The sequence below is a fragment of the Astatotilapia calliptera genome, chromosome 4 (assembly GCF_964374335.1).
Source record: "Astatotilapia calliptera chromosome 4, fAstCal68.1, whole genome shotgun sequence".
Lineage (NCBI taxonomy): Eukaryota > Metazoa > Chordata > Actinopteri > Cichliformes > Cichlidae > Astatotilapia > Astatotilapia calliptera.
This window is the reverse complement of record NC_137425.1, coordinates 17,003,890-17,024,652: the sequence shown is the minus strand read 5'-3', so window position 1 is coordinate 17,024,652 and position 20,763 is coordinate 17,003,890. Positions and strand designations below refer to the sequence as shown.

The window sequence follows — 20,763 nt, the reverse complement described above, 5'->3', positions numbered from 1 at the left end:
TTTTCAAGTTTCTGCAATCCTTTTATTTTTTACAGCAAATGATTACAAAAGAATAATAAATTACAAAAATATAATGATCTAATGCTCATTTTAGTTTTTGTTTTTTTTACATCATTACACCTTTCATTTTAATACTATAAATTACTTCATAGTCTGGTGAAAGACAAAGTGACACTGTGTGATGAATATGTTTTTTATATCATGGCTAAAATACAGTAAAATAGATTATAGTTGTCCTGATTTTGCTCAAACGGTGTCACGAAACTGTGTGTTGTACTTCGGCTCTTCTAAAATGCTGGGCAAGGCAGCAAGAATTGATCAGAAATACAGTCTCGGTGGCACAGCACTGCCATCTGCTGATGCGCAAAGATTTTAAAAAAGATTGAAGCACCTTCTCTTCACGAGTCTTTATTATCTCATCTGCCTCAGTTAAGTCTCTTTTCCCGCTAATGGTCTTGTCTGTCTACTGTAAAGCTCATCGTAACAATGTCCTCGATCCCAGCCTGCAGCTCATCGTGCTCCTGCACGGCGGAGACTCCTTTAGGGGTCCCGGTCAGGATGAGATCCCCTTCCTCCAAGGTGATGAAGTCGCTGATGTAGCTGATGAGATATGGGACGGAGAAGATCATCTGAGAGGTGCAGCCGCTCTGTCGAAGCTGATTATTTACTTTCAGCCACAGGCTGACCTTCGCCGGGTCAGGGATGCGCTCTTTGGGGATGAACTCGCTGACAGGACAGGAGGTGTTGAAAGCCTTGGCCATGGTCCAGGGCAGACCTTTGGACTTGCACTCGTCCTGGATGTCTCGGGCTGTCATGTCCAAGCACAGAGCATAACCCGCAACATGCTCCATAGCGGCGGACTGCGGGATGGCCGTGCCCCCTTTCCCGATCACCACCCCCAGCTCCACTTCATGGTGCAGATTAGTGGTGTAAAGGGGCACCAAGATAGGCGAGCCCTCTCTCACATATGCAGTAGGAGGCTTCAGGAACAAGACAGGCTCCTTAGGAATCGCGTTTTTCAGCTCTTTGGCGTGATCCGCATAGTTTCTCCCAACGCAAATGATCTTCCTCCCCCATTCCCAGAACCGGGAAATATTCCGTGCTGTCATCGTGGAGAACCGTGAGCTGTTTCGGCTGCCTTGATGCAGTCAGCACGAGTGTAACTAAACTTTGACCGACACCGTTTTGACCGCTCCGGAACATCAACCTACGGCAAGCCTGAAGGGACATGCGCAGAGCACAAACGTCGAATCAATGCTATCTTATTTGAGATAATTACTGGGACTAAAATGTAAAACAAAACCACTTACTAACTTTATTAAACTACTCTTGTGCAGAATTACGTAAACAAGTTAGACAGTCACGTGTAACTTGTTTACGTAAATAAATACGTAGATAGATCATTCCCGATCTATATACCCGAGACTTGATTGGCGGAGCCTTGGAGGGCAAAGGTCAAAGGGAGCGGAGGCGGAACTGAACCAAAACCAAACTTTTCTGGTTTGCACAAACGTGATAAGACTTTAGCTACTGTTGTTATGTTATTCAAGTCACTAGTAGGGAGTGCCTGCACTCTATTAGGAGCTGCGACAGCCTTAAAATTCGGTACGTCCACACGGTTTTCTCTCATTTTCAGCCCGCGAAGGTTTAGCGTAGTTTTCGCTTGCTTCGCTGCCGTTAGGTGGGTAGATGGCGTTTATTCGTTTGTTTATGTTTTGTCGTCTTAAAATGGGGGGAGCTGTCACATGAGCACAGCCGGCCTGTCTGAGCGCATACCTGTTTCCTCTTATATAACCTCCTCTATGACAGTCATATCGGTGTAATTAATTAGCGTGCCCACAAAAAATCCAACACCGAAGCGTGTTAACGTGTGGCGTTCACTTGTCCAGCGGGGCGGTGAGGTGTGTTAAGTTTCTCGCGTTTGTGGCATTAAACGAATGTAAGGCAAGGAGTATGTGAATATATTACAGAGGTACAGGGGACTAGAAGTTAAACTGTCCCGATTTCTGTCTGATGTGGCTCGGTGTTAAATATCGGCTTTTATCCCCTCATGAAGCTCCGGTGGAAGTCAAGGCCCAGGCAGCCGCCCTCCTTCACAGTGTGGTCAGGAAATCTAATCTGGTGGAGCAAGCAAACATGAAGATTGAACTGCTCCCTGCGCTGTCTGACAACTACATGTACCTACTGATCGATGTGGACTCCAGAGAAGCAGCTGTTGTAGACCCCGTGGAGCCAATAAAGGTCTGTTCAGTCACTGTATCATATCAAGTAATGTTATATAAACCAGTTGACAACACTTTAACACCAATGCAGAAAGTCTACCTACAAGTGATTGTGTTAATCTTTACACACTATTCAAGTCAAAATTGTGTCCTTTTACAAATATTTGATAGCAACATAGTTTTCTTTTTGTTTTGTCTTTTATTTATTTTTTTATTTTGAGCCTGAAAGTATTAATATTATCATTATTATTGTTGTTGTTGTTACTATTATCATTATTATTATTATAATTATTACATGATATGGTATCTGAGGAAGTGTCTAGTTACAGGACAGTTTGCAGTTCGTTCAAGGTGCAATTGTACCTGCTGCCAGTTCACCTGAGGTTAGTGTGTGTGTGAGGAATAACCAAGTTAAATTAAGTATTTACTACACAGAGTACTGTAGTAGTTGCTTCATTTAAATGAGAGAAAGTGTGTGAAATAGTTTAGACACTTTTTTGTTTAGTTTTTGTGTTTCTGACTGACTTTATGACTATACCTAAAATGATCCAAAATCTTATACTGTTGTACAGGTGCTACAATCTTTTGTAAACTGAGGCTGTTTGTGATGAAATGTGATTTTTAGATCTACCAGTGTGGGTCAAATAAAAAAAATGTGGTTTTAGGGAATCTTGTGTGCAAGTCATGCCTATGTGGGTTTTTTCCTTCTTTACTTTTTATTGGACAGACGTGACAGACGTCAAGGGGGACCTTGACACTGTCACGTAGACTGTCTGCGTCCTCACTATATTTGCCCAGGTTCCCACAGAGACCGGTACCAGCTGGTCTGTGAGATGGAGTGATCTCCAAACAGTGCACAAGAGGTTACATAGATGTCAGTGAGTGCCTTTAGGGATGGTGCCTTGACACAGACATGAGATTTGAAATGACTCAGCATGATGGTGCAATGGTTAGAAGTATTAGAATTGTTGCCTTTCAGCAAGATTATAAAGATACCTGAACTGGCATTTAGGTGAGTGTGGGAAACACTTGCGCAAGTTCCACACATGCAAGGTGTCCTACCACTGCCCTGAATAAACACATTAGTTTGCAATGAACAAGTTATTGAATTATTATAGATATTGTTATAGGCTGCAGTTACAAGCAGTTTTTTTATGACATATCAAGGGGCAGTGTTTAACAGTTGTAATAGTTTTGCATTGTTATATAATAAATCCCAAAAGTTGAGGTCATTAACATTTTCACTTTGAGTAGAATATAATTAAATCATAATTTCTCTCCTGCTTTCAAGTATTAGATTTTTTTTTTTTCACTAAAAATGAATCTTGTAAATCTCAAAAAAACACTATCTGGTCTCTGAAACATTAATTAAGCATTAATCATCCAATTTTTTTAGATATGCTATTTATGCATATTCTATTTATATAATCTGTAGTTCAAAATGTTGTATAAACATTTATACCAGTTCTTAGCATGGGTCAAAACTGACCCCAACCATATTCTGAAGGCTTGAAATGCGAACAGTTTATAAGGGTTAAAATAGTCATTCATCAATGAGAATACATATAGTGTTCAGCATCATAACTCTGAGAGAATCCACTCTGCGCTTTGCTGGTGATATTGTGGACTTAAGAAAAATATATTATTGTTGTTGTTATTATTATTATTGTTGTTGTTGTTGTTGTTGGGTGTAGGTCAAAACATAACCCTAGACTATTGAAAACACTACGTAATTCTATCCAAGCGTGATAGATTTCTTCTTATTTATGTATTTATTTATTTTACTATTTTTATTTCATTATTTTTGTATGGGAGGTGCCTACTTTCAGGACAGTTTGCAGAAAGGTGCAGAGTACCTTATATCAGTTTGAGGTTAGTGTGAGAAAAGGTTAAGTATGTACTGGATAGAATACTGTAACTGTTGCAGGAAAATGCATCCAATCTTTTTATTCAGAGAATACTGAGAATGAAATTTGATATGATGTGCATTTTTATCTGCCCGACCTTTGTTTGGGCATTATAATGATATATAGTGAAGGACAGACACAACTTTCCAACTACGCAGTAGTCCTTAGTTTGGAAGAAGACCAATCTCCTTTCAACTATATACAGAATCTGCGTAGTTTGAAAGTCTACTATCAAGTCAAAGGTATTTATAATATTAGAAAATATCAAGTATTTGGTCATTGCTACATTTAAAACTAGCGTCCAAAATCCAAGAACCCTGACTGGCCCTAATAAATTAGTAGTAGGGCCCAAATCTGTGAATTCTCCATAGAAAAAGCTGTAACTAACAGCTTTTTCTCTCCTATTCTTCATTAAGACCTTTAATAACTAATTGTTGTTGGATACTTATTGATAAATTAAGTAGTTATATTGGCATGGCTCCACTCAGCATTTTTTTTTGTGTGTGTGCTTTGAACAGGTTGTTGAAGCTGTCCGAAAGCATGGTGTAAAACTCACCACAGTTCTAACCACCCATCACCACTGGTAAGCTACTGCTTATTTTATAACATTGATGAATTTTTTTTTTTTTCAAGATTATTTCTCCATAATAAGTAAGCTAAAAAAATACTTATTGTACCTGTTAAGGCAAAAGATACATTTTATATTCATCACCATTACCATTAATATAACCACGTTCACATCCAACGTGCTGTGTGAACAAAGTATTAGGTCCACTCTGATCATGGAAGGCTGTGACTGCAAAGTAACCTACCTACTGTACTGTACTCACTCAAAGTTTGTAAAGTCTTTTTTAGGACAAGGTATGCTTATATATTTCTCCACCAGTTTCTCACGCAGGGCTGCAGTAGGAGTCAAGTGATTTTGTTTGCTTTGATTTACTTTCTTTTAATTTTCTCATGCTGATGTGCATCTTACTACCTGGTCACATGCTGCATTTAGCAGCAGCATTCTCCAGTCTAACAAAGTGCTTCTAGGAAAAGCTTGTGGCAGACATTGTGTTTAGCTTGATGCTGGCTGACAACACAGACCACAAACTACCTGCATCATTATACTAGCATTACTATAGTAATGGTGCAAATAGCCTGCAAGAGAAGGAATGATGGCCTAAAAGGTGTTGCTGTGCAAACATGATCCCAAAACATCAGATGCTGAAGTCAGAAGATGCTCCTACTACTTAAGACGTCATCACCCCACCCATTTCCTGTCATTATGTTTCCCAGAAATCGGCAAATTGTCTTGATTGTTTTGCTGTGAATACCATTTACTGGTATTAAACGCTACTGCCCACTAAATGCACGCTTTATAAATAAACATTTCCTTTGGCTTCTTATGCTAAGAACCTGCTAAACCTGTATTGGACAAAAGAGTAATACCAACACACTAATTTTCTGTTTTAGGGATCATGCCGGTGGAAATGAGAAGATGTTGAAACTAATGCCAGGTCTGAAGGTCTATGGAGGGGATGACAGAGTTGATGCCATTACAAAGAAAGTTTCTCATTCCAACGCTTTCAAAGTGAGACGAGCAAACTCTCTGCTCTGTGGTCCAACTATAAGCTTCAAATGAATGATTGCTCACTTATGTTTTTCTCTCCTCAGGTTGGCTCACTCCATGTTAAATGCCTTTCTACTCCTTGTCACACGACTGGTCACATTTGTTACTACGTGACCAAAGAAAACAGCACTGAACCACCAGCTGTCTTTACAGGTGTGGTTACTTAAGTTAAACATTTATATGAGATAAACTGCGAGTGTAAATAAAGACATGTTTTGTGTGAACTTAAAGGCCCTAAGAACTCCTGTTTTTCCCATGTAGGGGATACTCTGTTTGTGGCTGGCTGTGGGAAATTTTTTGAGGGTACAGCAGAGCAGATGCACAAAGCCTTGATAGAAATTCTGGGGCGCCTTCCTCCTGAAACGGTAACTGCAAACATAGGCGTTAATTTTACAGATTTTTAGGATGGAAAAGGAAAGACTTAAATTCTTCAGTAGTTGATGAGTTAACTTTGCTGTATGTTTAAGGTGTGTGACTAACTTTAGCGTGTTTGTGTTTAAGCGTGTCTATTGTGGTCATGAGTACACCGTCAACAATCTGAAATTTGCACGTCATGTGGAACCGCACAATGAAGTAATTCAGAAGAAGTTGGCCTGGGCAAAGGTACGTGATTCATACAGTAACCACTTCAAATCAGTTATCCTTAATTAATTAAAACAACTTTGCAATTTTTGTGTATTTATCTGTCTGTAGGAGAAGTGCAGCAACGGAGAACCAACTATTCCGTCCACTCTGGCAGATGAATTCACATTTAACCCCTTTATGAGAGTAAAGTATGTATAACTTCATTAAAAACAGCCTTGTGAAAAAGAGTTTTCACAGGACTTAATGTAGTCTTGTAAAAAACTAAGTACAGCAATACTACTTCTATAGGAATTTAGAGAATAAGCAGTAGCCAGATGCTGCTAATGAATTGGACTTAATTAACTGATTATCAGCGAGTGTGGACTTGTAGAAAAGCTGACATTTGGGCAGCTTGCTGGTCTGGCGCATTTAGGGGTCTGTTAATATAACTAAGGTAATACAAGTCTTCCCAGGAGTAGATGTCCCGGCACAATCATCTAACAGTCAGACTGTAATGCTCAGAGAAAGTGAAAAAAAGAGAGCTCCATCTTAAACTTGACAGGCATAATTTAGCATGTTAAATGTAAAAGTTTGTGACATTACAATTAGAAAAATGCTGAACAAGTAGGGCTGGTTTGGAAGGGTTGACAGGAGAAAGCCTCTTCTCTCTACAAAGAACATGGCAGCATGACTTAAACTTTGTAAAGTTGGATCAAACCACAATTGCCTTTGGACAGACGACACAGGAGTGGAGATGTTTGGCCATAATGTACAGCGCTAACACAGCATATTTGAGGTGTTATTGGGGTGATGATTTGGGCTTGTTTTGATCCACACGACCTTGGACATGTTGTCCAAAAGAATTTTAGAATCAAATGTGAGGTTATCTGTCCAGAACTTAAACCTTGGCCCAAATTGGATCATGCAACAGGATGACGCACAGGAGCAAATCTATACCAGCATTGCTGAAACCAAAAAGAGTGGAGGTGTTGCAATGGCGCAGACAAAGTCCAGACCTTAATCCTGATTAAAATGCTGTGGTGGGACCTTAAGAGTGCTGTGCAAAAACAAATGCCCACAACTATCAATGAACTGAAGCAACGTCATGTAGAGGAGAGTATGTCGAAGTTCCTCTGCAATGATGTGAGAGACTGCGAGTCATACAGGAAATCATTACTTATTGCTGCTAGAGCTGGTCTACAAGCTACTGAACCTGGGGTGCACTTACTTAGTACAGGGCCCTGTGAAATTTCTCTTTTTCACATCACTGTAGTAGTAATTACAGATGATTATAATTTGTTTTGAGGTACCTACAGTGAGAGTGCTGCCTGACTACATTTGTTTCCCCCCCCCCCCCAATGTGTAATTTAGAGAGCCGTCCGTTCAAGAGCATGTGAAGCAGACAGACCCTATCGAGACCATGAGAAGTCTTCGGAAGGAAAAAGATAATTTCCGAGTGCCCAAGGAGTGAAAGTGCACCAGAGTTGGCATTTCAACTGATTACAACACTGCAAGCTGTCAATTATATACTCAAAGAAATACCTGCAACTAATCTGTAAACCGACTGAAAAACAGCACATCCATTGCATTGACTTTAACTCAAGGTCCATTTTTTTCTATCACAGTGTTCAGCATAACATATTAGACTATAAATCTATAAATAAATCATTCTTTTAGATATATTTGAGTTTTTTGGGTTGGCAGTTTTAAGGAATAAATGGCCATTATTTGAATGTTTTAAAATGAGAAAAATGTAGTTATTCTGTAAATGTATCAGAAAAGTTATTTAGTCTTATGCTTTAATATATTGATGTTCAAACTACTGTTTCACTCAGCGTTTAAACATTTAACAAGACGAGGACCACATGAGTAACAAATGTTGACGTATGTGGACACTTTCCGTGAGTTGGTTTAATAATAGGTAATCATTTCTTCGCCTACAAAACTTTGTATCAATGTTTCTTCATGTCATTTATTTTCACGCTTGCTTAAAAGATGCTAGTTTGGTTGTTTATGTGCAAAATACAGCATAGCTGCCTTTACATATAAGTAATCAAAGTGATCTGTGAGCTCAGCCTTGTCTACCTCTTGTGTCAGCATTGTTAGAAACCCCAAATCATATTTTGCTCGTAAAGTAAAATCTTTCAAGGACTATTGCATGAAGCAATTTGGAAAAAGCAATAAAGCACATTTGTTTCAGTAGGTTTACACAAAAGTTTGTGTCAATAAATTGTGTCATAAGCAAAATATATTCCTGATGCAGAATAAGGCCATTAAAACTGTTATATTCTCATATACATCTCATATTATTGGATTATTACAGTAGTAGAAGTTTGCCTTTGGCGAACGCTTTCATCGGTGTTATCTAACTTTTCCAGTTACATTTTGGGAGATGCTTTGGGTTATAATTGCTAAATCTTGTCTATTAGCAAACCATGGAATTAAGCTTCTCTCATGTCTAAATATGATGAAAGTATTAAGAAGCAGGTCCGGTAGCATTTTTTAAAAATAATTATTATTTTGTTTCATTTAGTAGGTGATTGATGTGGACACATTATTATTATTATTATTATTATTAGGACTGTGTGCACACAGTCCTAATAATGCAATTGAGGGGAAAAAAACAAATGTGTAAGCACATTATGGATATGTAGCCATACTTAATCTGTGGGCTACTCAGAAACAATAGTTGTGGGCCTTTCAAAGAAGCCCGGAAAAGGGAACCACAGTTTATAAAATGTGTTTTTTCACCCACAAACTGTATATCTATTTTTTTCTAAATCCATACAGGACATATCTTTTACCCATTGCACATACGAGGGGGGAGAAGAGTCTTTCCACTTAAGTAAAATAGCTCATCTGGCCAGCAGTAATGAAAAGTTTAATGTTCTGTGTCTGGAGTTGGGCAACTTCAGGTTCTGGCCCGCACCAAACATAGCACAGAGTGACTCTGGTTTAATTTGATGCTGCATGACTTCAGACATTATATAGAAAGCAGAGGTCCAAAAGTTGGCCAACGAAGGACAGGATCAGTGCATATGAAGTAATCTACCAGGGGCACCCCCACACCTTCTACAGGTTGGGTCTGCCTCTGGCACCAACTTAGCCCTTAAATTCAATCTTAAATTGAATGAGTGTGTGTCGAGCACACAATGATATAATGTGAACTTGGCCAAGGATAGAGTCCCACAGTTCTTTTGTCAAATGAGAGTTAAGGTCCTGTTCCCATTTAGATTTGATGGCAGCTACTGAAGAACATTTTAAATTGGAAATTGAATTGTACAAGGCTGATATTATGCCCCTAGAGGCTGGATTGACTATTAAAAAGCCATACTTTATCCATTGTTTAGTAATTTGAACTATATAAATGCACCACATTCATGTTTGCTTCTATATAAAAACTCTTTGCAAAATAATGATTAGCCATCCTAAAAGGTGTCAGATAATGTCTGAAAATGCCTATTCATGCTTTACTAATAGTTAATTACTATTATAAAATAATTATAGTCTTTAACAATGTAAAAATGTGAATAATTATTTGAAATTTTAGATGTTAATAATTTAACTGGTTTTTATTTTTAACCAAGGCTTGTACATTTCCAGGGGCAGAGAAGCATGAATCAAGAAAAAACACATTGATAAATAAGCCCCTACGACACACACACACACGTATATATTTGTAACAAATTTAAAGGCGTTTGACTGTTTCCAGCTCGATTAAAAGGTCTTAGTTTTGACCCTTTGATTCCACGATGTCGCGATAACTTCTTCGTCTGACAGAAATGTGAGTTAATAATTTGAAGATGGGCACAGTCCAGCTGCAATAAACGACCTGATCGGTACACTTAAAGAGAGGTAGCTCTTCTCTGATTTTTTTAAAACTATTTTTAGATTTTAGAGTCATGTGACATCATCAGGAAGTACTCGGCTACATGACACTGTAGTTTACGGGCTGGCGCAGCTTACACCGGCCAGCATGCTTATATCGACTACCTGTTTATGCTTGACGAAGTATTTAACATCTCGTGCAGAAGACAGGTGCGTTCAAGTAAATGATTCATACGTTGACTAATCAAACCTCTTCTTGAAGCGTCGCTCACTGTGGTGCGCATGCGTGTGCGGGTACCATGAAGGTAAAGGTGATCTCCATCCTGGAAGACAACTACATGTACCTGGTGATAGAGGAGCAGAGCAAACAGGCGATAGCTGTGGACCCGGCTGTGCCACACCGGGTGAGAGACATTGTTGTGCCTGTGATTTAAAAATGGCGTCATACTTCAGAAAAGACTTCAACTTATTTTTTTGATCATCTATGTATCTAACAAAACAAGGAAACAGTTTAAAAATTGATTCAGTGAAAAATCGAAAACTGGTTTGTTAAAAATAAGGAAATTTTAAAAAGCAATAAGCAATATTCATAGATACTGTAGAGAAAGTGCACTACAGATACCATACTTGCTTTGAGAGTGTTTATGGAGAGGTCAGAGGTATACAGAGGTCAAAAGGAATTGCACTGTCTCCAGAGAAGGCATGATAGGGTGCAAAGAGACACACTCTGGAAGTCAGTATGAGGAAGTGAGGAGTGACAGAGAAGTAGGGTGATGCAGGACCTGTATGAGGACAGCGAGATGGTGGTGAGGTGTGTTTGCTATGATGAGGCAGGAGTCAGGCAGGAGTCTCTGTGGGGACTATCATGTTTGCAGCAGACACTGTGATTTGTAGTGAGAGTGAAGCAAAACAGAATACATGTGTGTGAATGAGAGGGCGACAGGTGTGACTCTGCAAGGGGCAAAAGAAGGGAAGGTGGATCAGTTTAATTATGAGCCAACAAAAGAAGAAGAATTTTAAGGGCTGCAATAAATGTTTGCTTTCCTCATCATTTAATGCACCTTGTACATTCTCCTACTATTACACTTTTCTGAAGCTAAAACAATCATAGGACAAAGAAGCTGCACCTGAGGACTGTTTGGCTGTTTTGCTTTAAAAGTGACTGGATGATTTTTTTCCCCCCACAGCTGCTAGAAATAGTGAAACGAGAAGGCGTCTCCTTGATAGCTGTTCTCACCACACACCATCACTGGTAAGAGGAGCGTTTCGTGTCAGGTAACAACACTGCAAAGCATCTCAGTCAAATTGAGGCTAATGGAGTAATTTGGTGCCTCTGCTTACTAGGGACCACGCTCGTGGGAATGAGGCTCTGGTGAAGGAGGTCCCTGGCCTGAGGGTGTACGGGGGAGACGATCGAATCGGGGGTCTGACGGATAAAGTGACAAATGCACAGGAACTGAAGGTGTCCACAAAGCACCTACAGGAGCTCGATGAAGATGCCGTTTAGCTGCGTTTTGAAATTTTACAAACCTGTTGTCTTTTTCAGTTCTGATTTTTTTTTGCCTCGTTGTCCTTTTCTTCATCTGCAGTTTAGCTCCATCAATGTGAGGTGCCTGTTTACTCCCTGCCATACCTCTGGTCACATGTGCTACTTTGTTTGGGAGGATGAGTGCACTGACGCCCCTGCTGTGTTCACAGGTCTTTTTCTGTACACATAAAGAATCAGTGCACCGGTTGAAATCCAAGACACTAGTAGATTTCGCCATACTGCTTCTGACTGTACAGTAAAGGCAAAAAAAATGACTCACTTCATGTTGCAACTGTTGTGTCTTCAGGCAAATAATCTTAATAACTGATTTCTGAGTGGCTAGAGATATGAATACTATAAGTTGTCCATGTTGTGTGCGATGACAAAAACTGACCACTGCCTCCTGTGACATCCCCTTGTCCTTTCTTTGGGTTGCTAGGGGATACGTTGTTTATTGGTGGATGTGGACGGTTCCTTGAGGGTACAGCAGAGCAGATGTACCACAACCTCACCCAGGTGCTTGGTTCCCTACCTCAAGACACGGTTAGTGGAAACAAGAAATACTAACTGTTTGCGTATGCATGTGTGTACGACCTCTACAGGGTTAACAACAGCTAGCATGACCTCAGATAAGTCTAAATCACTATAGTGAATCATCACTCCACAACAATCAGTGAATTGAGGGCAGGACTGGCTCTCTTTTCACCCTTCATAGTACAAACTGTCTTAAAAATGGCACAAAGCCCAGAATGAGTAAAGATACTGAAGCTGTGCTGTGAGCTAATCCCTACTTTAAATGAGGCTTTGTTCATCTTTTAGAAGGTGTTTTGTGGGCACGAGTACACCATAAAGAACTTGAAGTTTGCCATGCTGGTGGAGCCAGAAAATGAAAAGGTTAAGGAGATGCTGAGCTGGGCCAGGGTGAGCATGATACAGGAAGCTGCTACAAGAATAAGGCTTGCAGTTTTCTCTGGTGTTAGCCTGTCTCCTGATACGCAAATATATACAGATTACATAGTAGGTGATCCACAACTATTTCCAGTGTGTTAAAGGCATTTCAGTTAGATCATTGTTGTTGTTGTTTTTAAATATCTTGGACAACAATGGTGGTCTGTTGCACAGATAAGTAATCCTTTACAGGCTTTTGCTGCACAGAGAATAGTCCAAGCCTTAATCTTTAAATACATTTAAATATGTTTATACCAGGTTTCTTAAAGTGTTTGCTGTCTCTGCAGGCAAGAGATGATGATGACAAACCCACAGTGCCATCTACACTGATGGAAGAATTCGAATACAACCCTTTTCTTCGTGTCTCGTGAGTCTGGATGTTTATGTATAGCATATATAGAGTGATGGGTCAGGTGAAACACAATTACTTTAAAATCAAGTTAGTCACTATAAGCAACCTTTAATTCCTGTTCCAGAAACAAAAACTCCCTTTGTGGGAAACCCTTTGGGTCATTTCCAGCTCTGTGCTTTACCAGCTTTGCATCATTCACAGTTTAAAATAACCCTTGTTTATGTTATAATGGCTCTTGGAACTGCCTCCTACTAACTAAGTAACTAACTTTCTTGTGATTGGCTACCCCTCACAAACAGATTAGATACATTTTCTAGTCACGATTCATCTTTGTTTATATTTTGCTCAGAAAATGGGAAATGGGTGGAGGGATTCATTGAAACAGCTACAAACATATACATCAAATAAAAGTATATAAGACAAAAACATATTCTGTACAATCCTAACAAGCTTTAAAGTTAATATTTGATATGACCACCTTTATTCTTTAATACAGCCTGAACTCTCTTAGAGAAGCTTTCTCATCATTTCTTTAAGTAGTCTTCAGGAAAAGTCTTCCAGACTTCTTGAATTAGCTTCAAAGCTCTTTTTTTGGATCATGGCTGCTTTTTGTTCTGTTTTCTGTCCAGATGATCCCACACTGCTTCAAAAATGTTGCAGTCCAGCCTCTGGGGAGGCCAGTCCATGACTAATAGTGTTTCACTGTTTGTTTTTCTATCCAAGTGTGCTTTTACTGCATTGACAGTGTCGTTTCCACATTGCACTGATCTTCAGTGCAGTTCTTGTGTAATTTGGCATACCTCAGCTTTGCCTCCCTGTCCTTAAAAATTGCTTCTTAACAGCCACCCTTCCACTTCCTGCGGCTGAACAGATTTTCCTATTTGTTAATGGCATGACTTTCAGATGGTGTTCATCTGCTATCAATATATATATATATTTTTAGGCGTGCCACTTCTTCTTTTGTCTTCCACTTGTCCAGTTTCCTCTCTTTCTTCTTGTTTTTTTTTAAGGACACTGTACACCAAGCTTTCAGCGAATAGTTTTTTAAGCTACTATTTTGTGTCAGTCAAACTGTATTATCTTTGGTATTTTTCATAGATGTAACTGTAACAAATTATGTGTTTTTGTTACAGGCTGCTAGAAACAAAGTGCCTAAAGATACTGTTTAAAATAGGTTCTTTGCTAATTTGTCACAACACCGGTTCATCACTTGAGTTGGATTCGTTGTTTATGCTCGAATGATTCATAGGTCAGTGTTAAGTGGCTGAGTAAATAATAACAATAAAAAAAACATTCCTTTGAAAATGATTCACACTATTTTGCTCAAGACCACTTTAAAACGTTACAAGATAGTTTGATTCCTTGGAAGCAAAAGGGTGACTCAAGACTTGCACAACACTTCACGTACGACTGAAAAACAGGAAACGCTCAGTAACCGTGTGTTATTCTCTATGCTCGAATCAGTTTGTGGTCAACTGTTTTTAAAACCTGGACTGAACTAGAGGGAAGCTCTTAGTTTTCTCAAATATTTTTATTTTGTACTATAGTGTAGTGTAGTGGTGCATCAGTTGTGTTTCTTCCTTTTCAAATCTTTTTTTACTGCAGGGAGGAAGCAGTGCAGAAGTTCACGGGGAAGACTGACCCCATAGAGGTGCTGAGGGTCCTGCGAAAAGAGAAGGACAAATTCAAGAAGCCCAAGGAGAGACTTCCTCCTCACGCCATGCTGGCTCTGGAATGGGGGCTCCTCAGACCTTGAAGTCCACATTCACAGGCATCAGCAGTAGTATGTAAATCAGTTAACCAGAGCTAACAGAATGAGGATGAGGGTGAAAAACTGAATGCAGCGAGACACAAGACCTGTAGAGTGCATTGTTTTGTTGCTTTAAAACAAAGTCTGACCAATACACCCCTGAGTGCTGGTTAACCATCAAGTGGAATCCCCTCTTTGCATTTAAAATGCAGTACAAAGCTGCTGTCATTAAATATTCCTCAGAAACAAATTAATTTAGAGGCCGGTCTCCCAGTCTCTTACACACCAACTGCACCAGTTAACGTCTGTTAATACCAATTTTCAGTAAAACTGTCGAGATTACATTTTGTGTATTTATTGATTCAAATAACTGGTTTTGGAAGAAATGTAACCTTCAGTTCATTATTATTTGTATGCATGTGAAACTTTCATTGCTTTGATATTTACTTTTTTTTTTATAGACATTTTTCTGTCTGGTAACATTGCTACAGTTCTCTCATTTAACTTTTTTGGTCAGTTTAGAGATGATGTATATGTGTATATATATATTTCCCAGTGTCTTTGTCCTCTTAATTCTGGAAGTGAAAGCTTCAGATCTAATTTAGCTTAATTTAAGTGAATTTGTTTGTCATTTAGACTCTACCTTGTGCTCACTATTTTGGGACAGGTATCGAATATGTTAAAGTGTATTACAAGGGTAGAAAAATACATGCAGTGAACATCACTATGAATGTAAATTGATGATTTTCATCCCAAAGATTACATGCACAAAATACAAGAGCCTAAAAGCTGTATATGGGAGTCAAAAGATTATTTAATAAAACATCGGTCTCAATCCATATTCAGGACACAGTGTTCTTTTTTCAGTAACTTATAAAACACACAGCTATAATTAATGTTTATTTTCAAAATGTGTACACACATGTAACGATCAAATCAATGAATACATTTTGCTTACATTTTAACAGGTTTTCACATATTTACTAAGAATATATGAGCTTGTTGGCTGTGTCAACTTTATACCAAAGTTTTCAGCAGCACAAAGGTGGCCCAGTGGCTAAATCACTGCGATGACTTTTGCTGAACCTGTTCAAAGCAGGTTAAATGGCACATTTTCATCTTTAAATGCAATACAGATTCTCTGCTGGTGGAATACCTTACATATGTGCACGTTATTAAGCCGTATCTTAGTAACATCACAAATGAAGCTCAGCTGTAAAGCATCATCTCTGATTAGAATTGGATGACACTCATAGGGATCATTTTGTGTGCAAGAGTCGTTGTGTGATGTGTGAAATGCTCATTTTTTAATGTGAGTGTACATAGAACCTGAAGCAGAAATGCCAGTTTAACAGAGAAACTTGATAACCACCTCCATTATCGCCGACTCTGGTTTTAGGTTTTGTCAAGGCAGCTAAGGAAGAGACAGCCTGACTGTGTTGGTCTTCCTTCATTGTATACCCCTCTGCCATAAAGCTTTTAGGTGAGGAAAGTGTTTTACAAAGAGGTATTAGCAAACAAATATTATATATTTGGACGATCTGTAGACACAGCCTGTCCAAAATTTGTGCAAAATAAAACTCTGCAGAAACACTCTGCTGGACAACAAAAAACATGTATCACCACTTCATAGCGAGACCATTGGTCATTTTTTCCACAGTGTGGTATTGTGTGTGTAACAGCTCTTTGGCTCTTTCATCTCCTACACTGTTGAGCCAGGACTGGTACAATTCAGCTACGCGAGCGTCATCTTCTGGCAACAGGGGGCGCTCTGCTTTGTAGAGATCCTCAACTTTCTGGAGCAACTCCTTTTGGTTTTGGCCAGTCGAGGGCTTCACCTGCCCGCCGCCATTCAGGCATCCTGAACAAGAGGTAAAGACAAACATAGATAAACATTAAATAACAAACGGCAAGCTGATGTGACTATTGTGGAGTTTGTTTGTTGGTTATTCCCCTGACGATGTAATGCATGCATGTTGTACTATTCACTTCACAGATGTGACTAAATGCTGCATCTTATAATTTCATGTCCATTTGTATGTAGCAATGCCATTTTTAAAACATTCGGACCAGCTTATCGCTTAGCGTGGCTAATTTGCATGTAAAAATGATAGTGCTGAGGTAACAATTCAGTCCCTTATGTGGGTAACCTCCTATTCTAATAGGTCAAAAGTTCAATGGCTCACATGAAAAAAAAAAAAAAAAAAAAAAAAAGGTATCTGGAAAGTTGAACATCTGCATTTTTCACCTCACCTGATGGGCAGGCCATAACTTCAACAAAGTGGTAAGGCGATTTTCCCCTCTTGAGTTTTTGCACCAGGTTCTGAATGTTGCGGAAGCCGTAGGCTGAGGCAAAGCACAGCAGGACAACGCCATCTTTCTCTAGACTTACCTCCTGGAAGTCTTTATTCCTGTGGCAAAGAGTGATTGTGTCGGGTTCTTGCATCATATAAATCAACAGAAACTGAACATTCCCCTGACATGGTGGAGTGGCATAATCAGTCTCATGAGTAGTGTTACTTTGAGATGATCTAGCTACTGTGAATGTGCATCACGAGCACAGAATGTGTCCTCATTTATATTTGGTTTCGAGCTTGGCTGTTCCAGGACACATCACACCACCGTGAAGCGCTTCTGCTGCTTTAAGAAGAGGCGACATGCTCACCTGAGGGTCTTGTAGGTAAGATTCTTCACCTCCTCTCCGAAAAGGTGCTTGGCAGCATGTGTAAAAACGTGATGCAGGTAACCTCCTGATCCACTCCCAGCATGACTCAGGAACTCATCTCCACAGAAACTGCTGAACCTGTGATAAAAAAAATAAATGAATAGGGAATGAGTCTAGCTATGCAGGTGGAATTGTATAATTACTTTATGTGAGTGAATTATCAAATTTTTAAAAAAAAAAAGCAAAATGAAAAAGAACGTACATTGTATCTGGGGCAGCAGACTCCAGATCATTAAGGGACACATTTTCCTCCTCCAGCATTTTCAGAACCTCCCCTTTAATAGATAGGAAAAATAAGACCGACGATAATGCGAGTCCATACGCACAAAGACCACTATAGGAGTAATCACTGTACCAGACGTGATGACACAATCCACTTCACGGGTCTCAGCGTTGGGCATGTAGAAGTCTGACCGTGAAGCCTCAAGTTTCTTGTCAAAGCAAGGCATTACTGCCACATGGTAGATCTGCTGTGGACTCAGCTTCTAAAAATACATGGAACACACATTTCAGCAGCCTCTCTTTTTGAGACTTTTGAACTGTGTATATTTACACCACTCCTCAACAAATACAAAGCTCACCTGTCGTTCAGCAAAATAGCTTTTGACCAAAGATCCCATCATCTGCTGGGGGGAGCGAGTGGTACTAATAAATGGAAGAATATACTCCCCGTGAGTCTTCTCTGCATAACAGATCCACCCTGAACCAAAGACAGACACTTGCCTAAGACAGTCCAGGCTGGGTTGAAGAATAAAGTTGGTCAGACTAATTATTGACTTTCAAGCTTGTTAGAATTGTACAAACTCTGTGTACCCATTATCTACTCTATTTCAGTTTCATTTTGCACATTTCAATAAATCACTCCATCTATTTCCACCATTTTTCTAGCAAAATATAAAGAAATGAAGGGTGGCCCAAGACTTCTACACAGTATTATGTCAGTTATGTGGCCCATCACTGTTAACTAACCCAACTGCATACTGGATTACTAGATATTATTTGACACTGGAGGACTGACTTCTGTTAATTTAACCTTTGATCAAATCAATAAATATAATAAGTAGCTAATAAAATTTTAAACATTCTTTCTTTGTGAGAGTGGAACATTTTTTTTTTTTTTTTTTTTTTACACACAAGGACAGTAAACGATTAAAGACAAACAAGGATGACGTGAAAAAGGCAGGACCCTCCAACATCACTAATTTTACTTTGTGCTCCTGAGTGTTTCTGGTGGAATACCTGGACAGGCTGACGTTAGCATGGGCAGGGCCTTACTATCCTGTTCCTTCCTTTGGAAACGCTCCACAAACTCTCTCTGACTTTCCAGCAGACTAAAGGTCCGACTGAAGCTGGTATCAAACACATGATGAACTCCTGCAACAACAGTAACAACAACAATTTTCAGAGGTGACTATGTCAACCTAAATAAGCCCATTGTTTGAATGCATATTTACACTCACCAAGGTCTTTGAAGAACGAGGTAAGCCTCCTGCCTGCCTCACTACTGCTCAGGTTATAATGTGCTGCCAGGGAGGCTCTGGCCTGTGGTGACACTGACACCACCACAATCTTTTGCTCTGTCTCATTGGCCTGAAGTTGAAATGATTCACAGGTGAAAATGATGCCAGGCTAAATTATTAGTCTCATGTAAGTAGCATTCAGACGACGTAACTCTACCTTGTTCCTACGGAGCACTTTGAAGAGCTCTTCATGGCTTTGCTGTGTGATGAGGACACTCTCAGCTGAGGTGATACAGCCACTGCAGGCCAAACAGTCGTTCAGTGTGATCTTTGCTTTCTCCAACTTCTGCTTCCCACCATCCTAAAAACACATTTGATGAACTCAAAATATGGGGCGGTGCAATACCTGAAATTCAACAACTCAAACTCAAGCCTTTAAACCCACCTTGTTGACTTGTACATAACTGCCATCATCTTCTATCTGTATTTTGGCCACAGATTTACCTTGTTTCTTCTCTACTTTGACAGGCTTAACACACTCCTGCAGAAAAAAGTCAACAAGAAAAAAGAAATTAGCAATTTTTTAAATGCTAAATCCACATACAATGTTCTTTTAATTCTTTTATTGTTCTCAATTTTGGGGTTTGCCACGGTGGATCATCTTCCACCACCTGGCCCTAGTATCCCCTCCTGTCACACCAACTCTCTGCATGTCCTTTTTCACTACATCCATGAATCTCACTAAGGTCTACCTCTTTTCCCCATTCCTGCTTTCTCTGGTTCCACAAAGACAGTGCAACACCTTCAGACCTTCTCTATCAACACTCTCAAAGCAAACATTGCTCCTTCTCGGAGCAACATACTGAAACACATACTGCTGCTCACTGATTGGTCACCTTCACCTTAGGTCTTCTTAACCTAACTTCCACACCTTTTTTCTCATATCTTCATGGTGTGGCTCATCAGCTTAATCTGGTTAAAAGGTTCACTAGGCATTTCATTCCTCCATAGGTATGTCATCTCGATCAACCGCCTTTCCATTCATGTACAATAGAAAACAATTTATGACAACGCCCAGAGTCACCAAAGAAAACTAAAACAACACAGGAAAAAGTATATGATATGACATAAAACACAAAACCATTGCTAGCGAGCGCGATAAGCTCTTTTTAAAAGACTTGTTTCCAGCAGTTCGTCATACTTGCGTCATGATCGCTATAACTAGCAGTAAGCTAACTGCGCAACATCCGTCTCGTCACTTTAAAGTTCACGGATTTTACAAACTGAGACAAAATTACTCCAATTTATAAATATCGTAATATGGCGAACTTTGTTCGAAAACTACTCTATGTCAACTCACAACAGATAAGAACAGTTACGGTTAGATATGCTAGCGACTTGGGTAGGTTTTCTTCAATTAGTATTATTTTTTTATACATACACGTGAAGCTAATCACTCGTTAGCGATGTCCCACAAAAGTACATATGATATTATAAGATGTTACACGAGTGTTACAAAACCTGCCTGAGAAGGAGTTATAAAATCATCGAGGTCTGTCAGCTGCAGCACACCGCTGAAATGAGAAGCCATATTTACTGCCGTAAAGTTTACTCGTATGTCGCGAATAGCAGGGAGAAACACAGACACAAACCTTAGAAATGTCAACTGTATACCTATGTCAATAAATACATAAATTATATTGTTTTACGAAGCCAAAACACTGATACCCACAATTATCTTTTTTCTACGAATGTTTTCTTTAAAGCGTAAAACCACTTGACCCTTAAATGACCCCCCCACTGCAAGGTCATTTAAGGGTAAAAGATCACCAGTACATTTGCCAAAGTCTTATTTTTGTACTGC

At 39.4% G+C, this 20,763-nt stretch overlaps 4 protein-coding genes across 4 annotated transcripts; 2 read left to right on the top strand and 2 right to left on the bottom strand.

The window, feature by feature from the left end:
• fahd1 (fumarylacetoacetate hydrolase domain containing 1) lies at positions 1–1,253 on the bottom strand. Its single transcript, XM_026165119.2, has one exon. The coding sequence runs from the start codon at positions 1,107–1,109 to the stop codon at positions 447–449; it is 663 nt and encodes a 220-aa protein (XP_026020904.1). The 5' UTR covers positions 1,110–1,253; the 3' UTR covers positions 1–446.
• Positions 1,254–1,440: 187 nt separating this feature from the next.
• LOC113020845 (hydroxyacylglutathione hydrolase, mitochondrial) lies at positions 1,441–8,601 on the top strand. Its single transcript, XM_026165111.2, has 9 exons — positions 1,441–1,605; positions 2,057–2,241; positions 4,648–4,712; positions 5,588–5,705; positions 5,789–5,897; positions 6,006–6,109; positions 6,246–6,347; positions 6,438–6,517; positions 7,680–8,601. The coding sequence occupies exons 1-9, from the start codon at positions 1,539–1,541 to the stop codon at positions 7,777–7,779; spliced, it is 930 nt and encodes a 309-aa protein (XP_026020896.1). The 5' UTR covers positions 1,441–1,538; the 3' UTR covers positions 7,780–8,601.
• A 1,434-nt stretch (positions 8,602–10,035) lies between these two features.
• LOC113020850 (hydroxyacylglutathione hydrolase-like protein) lies at positions 10,036–15,555 on the top strand. The gene is made up of 9 exons (XM_026165115.2): positions 10,036–10,163; positions 10,399–10,540; positions 11,324–11,388; positions 11,481–11,598; positions 11,726–11,834; positions 12,104–12,207; positions 12,484–12,585; positions 12,900–12,979; positions 14,570–15,555. Exons 2-9 carry the CDS (start codon positions 10,436–10,438, stop codon positions 14,718–14,720), a joined length of 834 nt encoding a protein of 277 aa, XP_026020900.1. The 5' UTR covers positions 10,036–10,163; positions 10,399–10,435; the 3' UTR covers positions 14,721–15,555.
• Positions 15,511–20,578, bottom strand: narfl (nuclear prelamin A recognition factor-like). The gene is made up of 11 exons (XM_026165103.2): positions 20,425–20,578; positions 19,345–19,440; positions 19,117–19,260; positions 18,900–19,029; positions 18,679–18,813; positions 18,021–18,139; positions 17,795–17,924; positions 17,642–17,714; positions 17,380–17,517; positions 16,968–17,125; positions 15,511–16,575 (listed from the first exon to the last, which is right to left on the bottom strand). Exons 1-11 carry the CDS (start codon positions 20,488–20,490, stop codon positions 16,334–16,336), a joined length of 1,431 nt encoding a protein of 476 aa, XP_026020888.1. The 5' UTR covers positions 20,491–20,578; the 3' UTR covers positions 15,511–16,333.
• Between the last annotated feature and the right edge of the window lie 185 nt (positions 20,579–20,763).

Bases quoted from the DNA above. Each gene is read 5' to 3' on its own strand.
- narfl (XM_026165103.2), bottom strand. From the start codon at position 20,490: ATGGCTTCTCATTTCAGCGGTGTGCTGCAGCTGACAGACCTCGATGAT. The intron at 18,140-18,678 runs GTATTCCACCAG...TCTTTGGTTCAG, and splicing joins GCTAACGTCAGCCTGTCCAG to GGTGGATCTGTTATGCAGAG. The intron at 17,126-17,379 runs GTGAGCATGTCG...TCTTTGCCACAG, and splicing joins CTTACCTACAAGACCCTCAG to GAATAAAGACTTCCAGGAGG.
- LOC113020845 (XM_026165111.2), top strand. From the start codon at position 1,539: ATGTTATTCAAGTCACTAGTAGGGAGTGCCTGCACTCTATTAGGAGCT. The intron at 1,606-2,056 runs GTACGTCCACAC...CCCCTCATGAAG, and splicing joins TGCGACAGCCTTAAAATTCG to CTCCGGTGGAAGTCAAGGCC. The intron at 5,898-6,005 runs GTGTGGTTACTT...TTTCCCATGTAG, and splicing joins ACCACCAGCTGTCTTTACAG to GGGATACTCTGTTTGTGGCT.
- LOC113020850 (XM_026165115.2), top strand. From the start codon at position 10,436: ATGAAGGTAAAGGTGATCTCCATCCTGGAAGACAACTACATGTACCTG. The intron at 11,389-11,480 runs GTAAGAGGAGCG...TCTGCTTACTAG, and splicing joins CTCACCACACACCATCACTG to GGACCACGCTCGTGGGAATG. The intron at 11,835-12,103 runs GTCTTTTTCTGT...TTGGGTTGCTAG, and splicing joins CGCCCCTGCTGTGTTCACAG to GGGATACGTTGTTTATTGGT.
- fahd1 (XM_026165119.2), bottom strand. From the start codon at position 1,109: ATGACAGCACGGAATATTTCCCGGTTCTGGGAATGGGGGAGGAAGATC.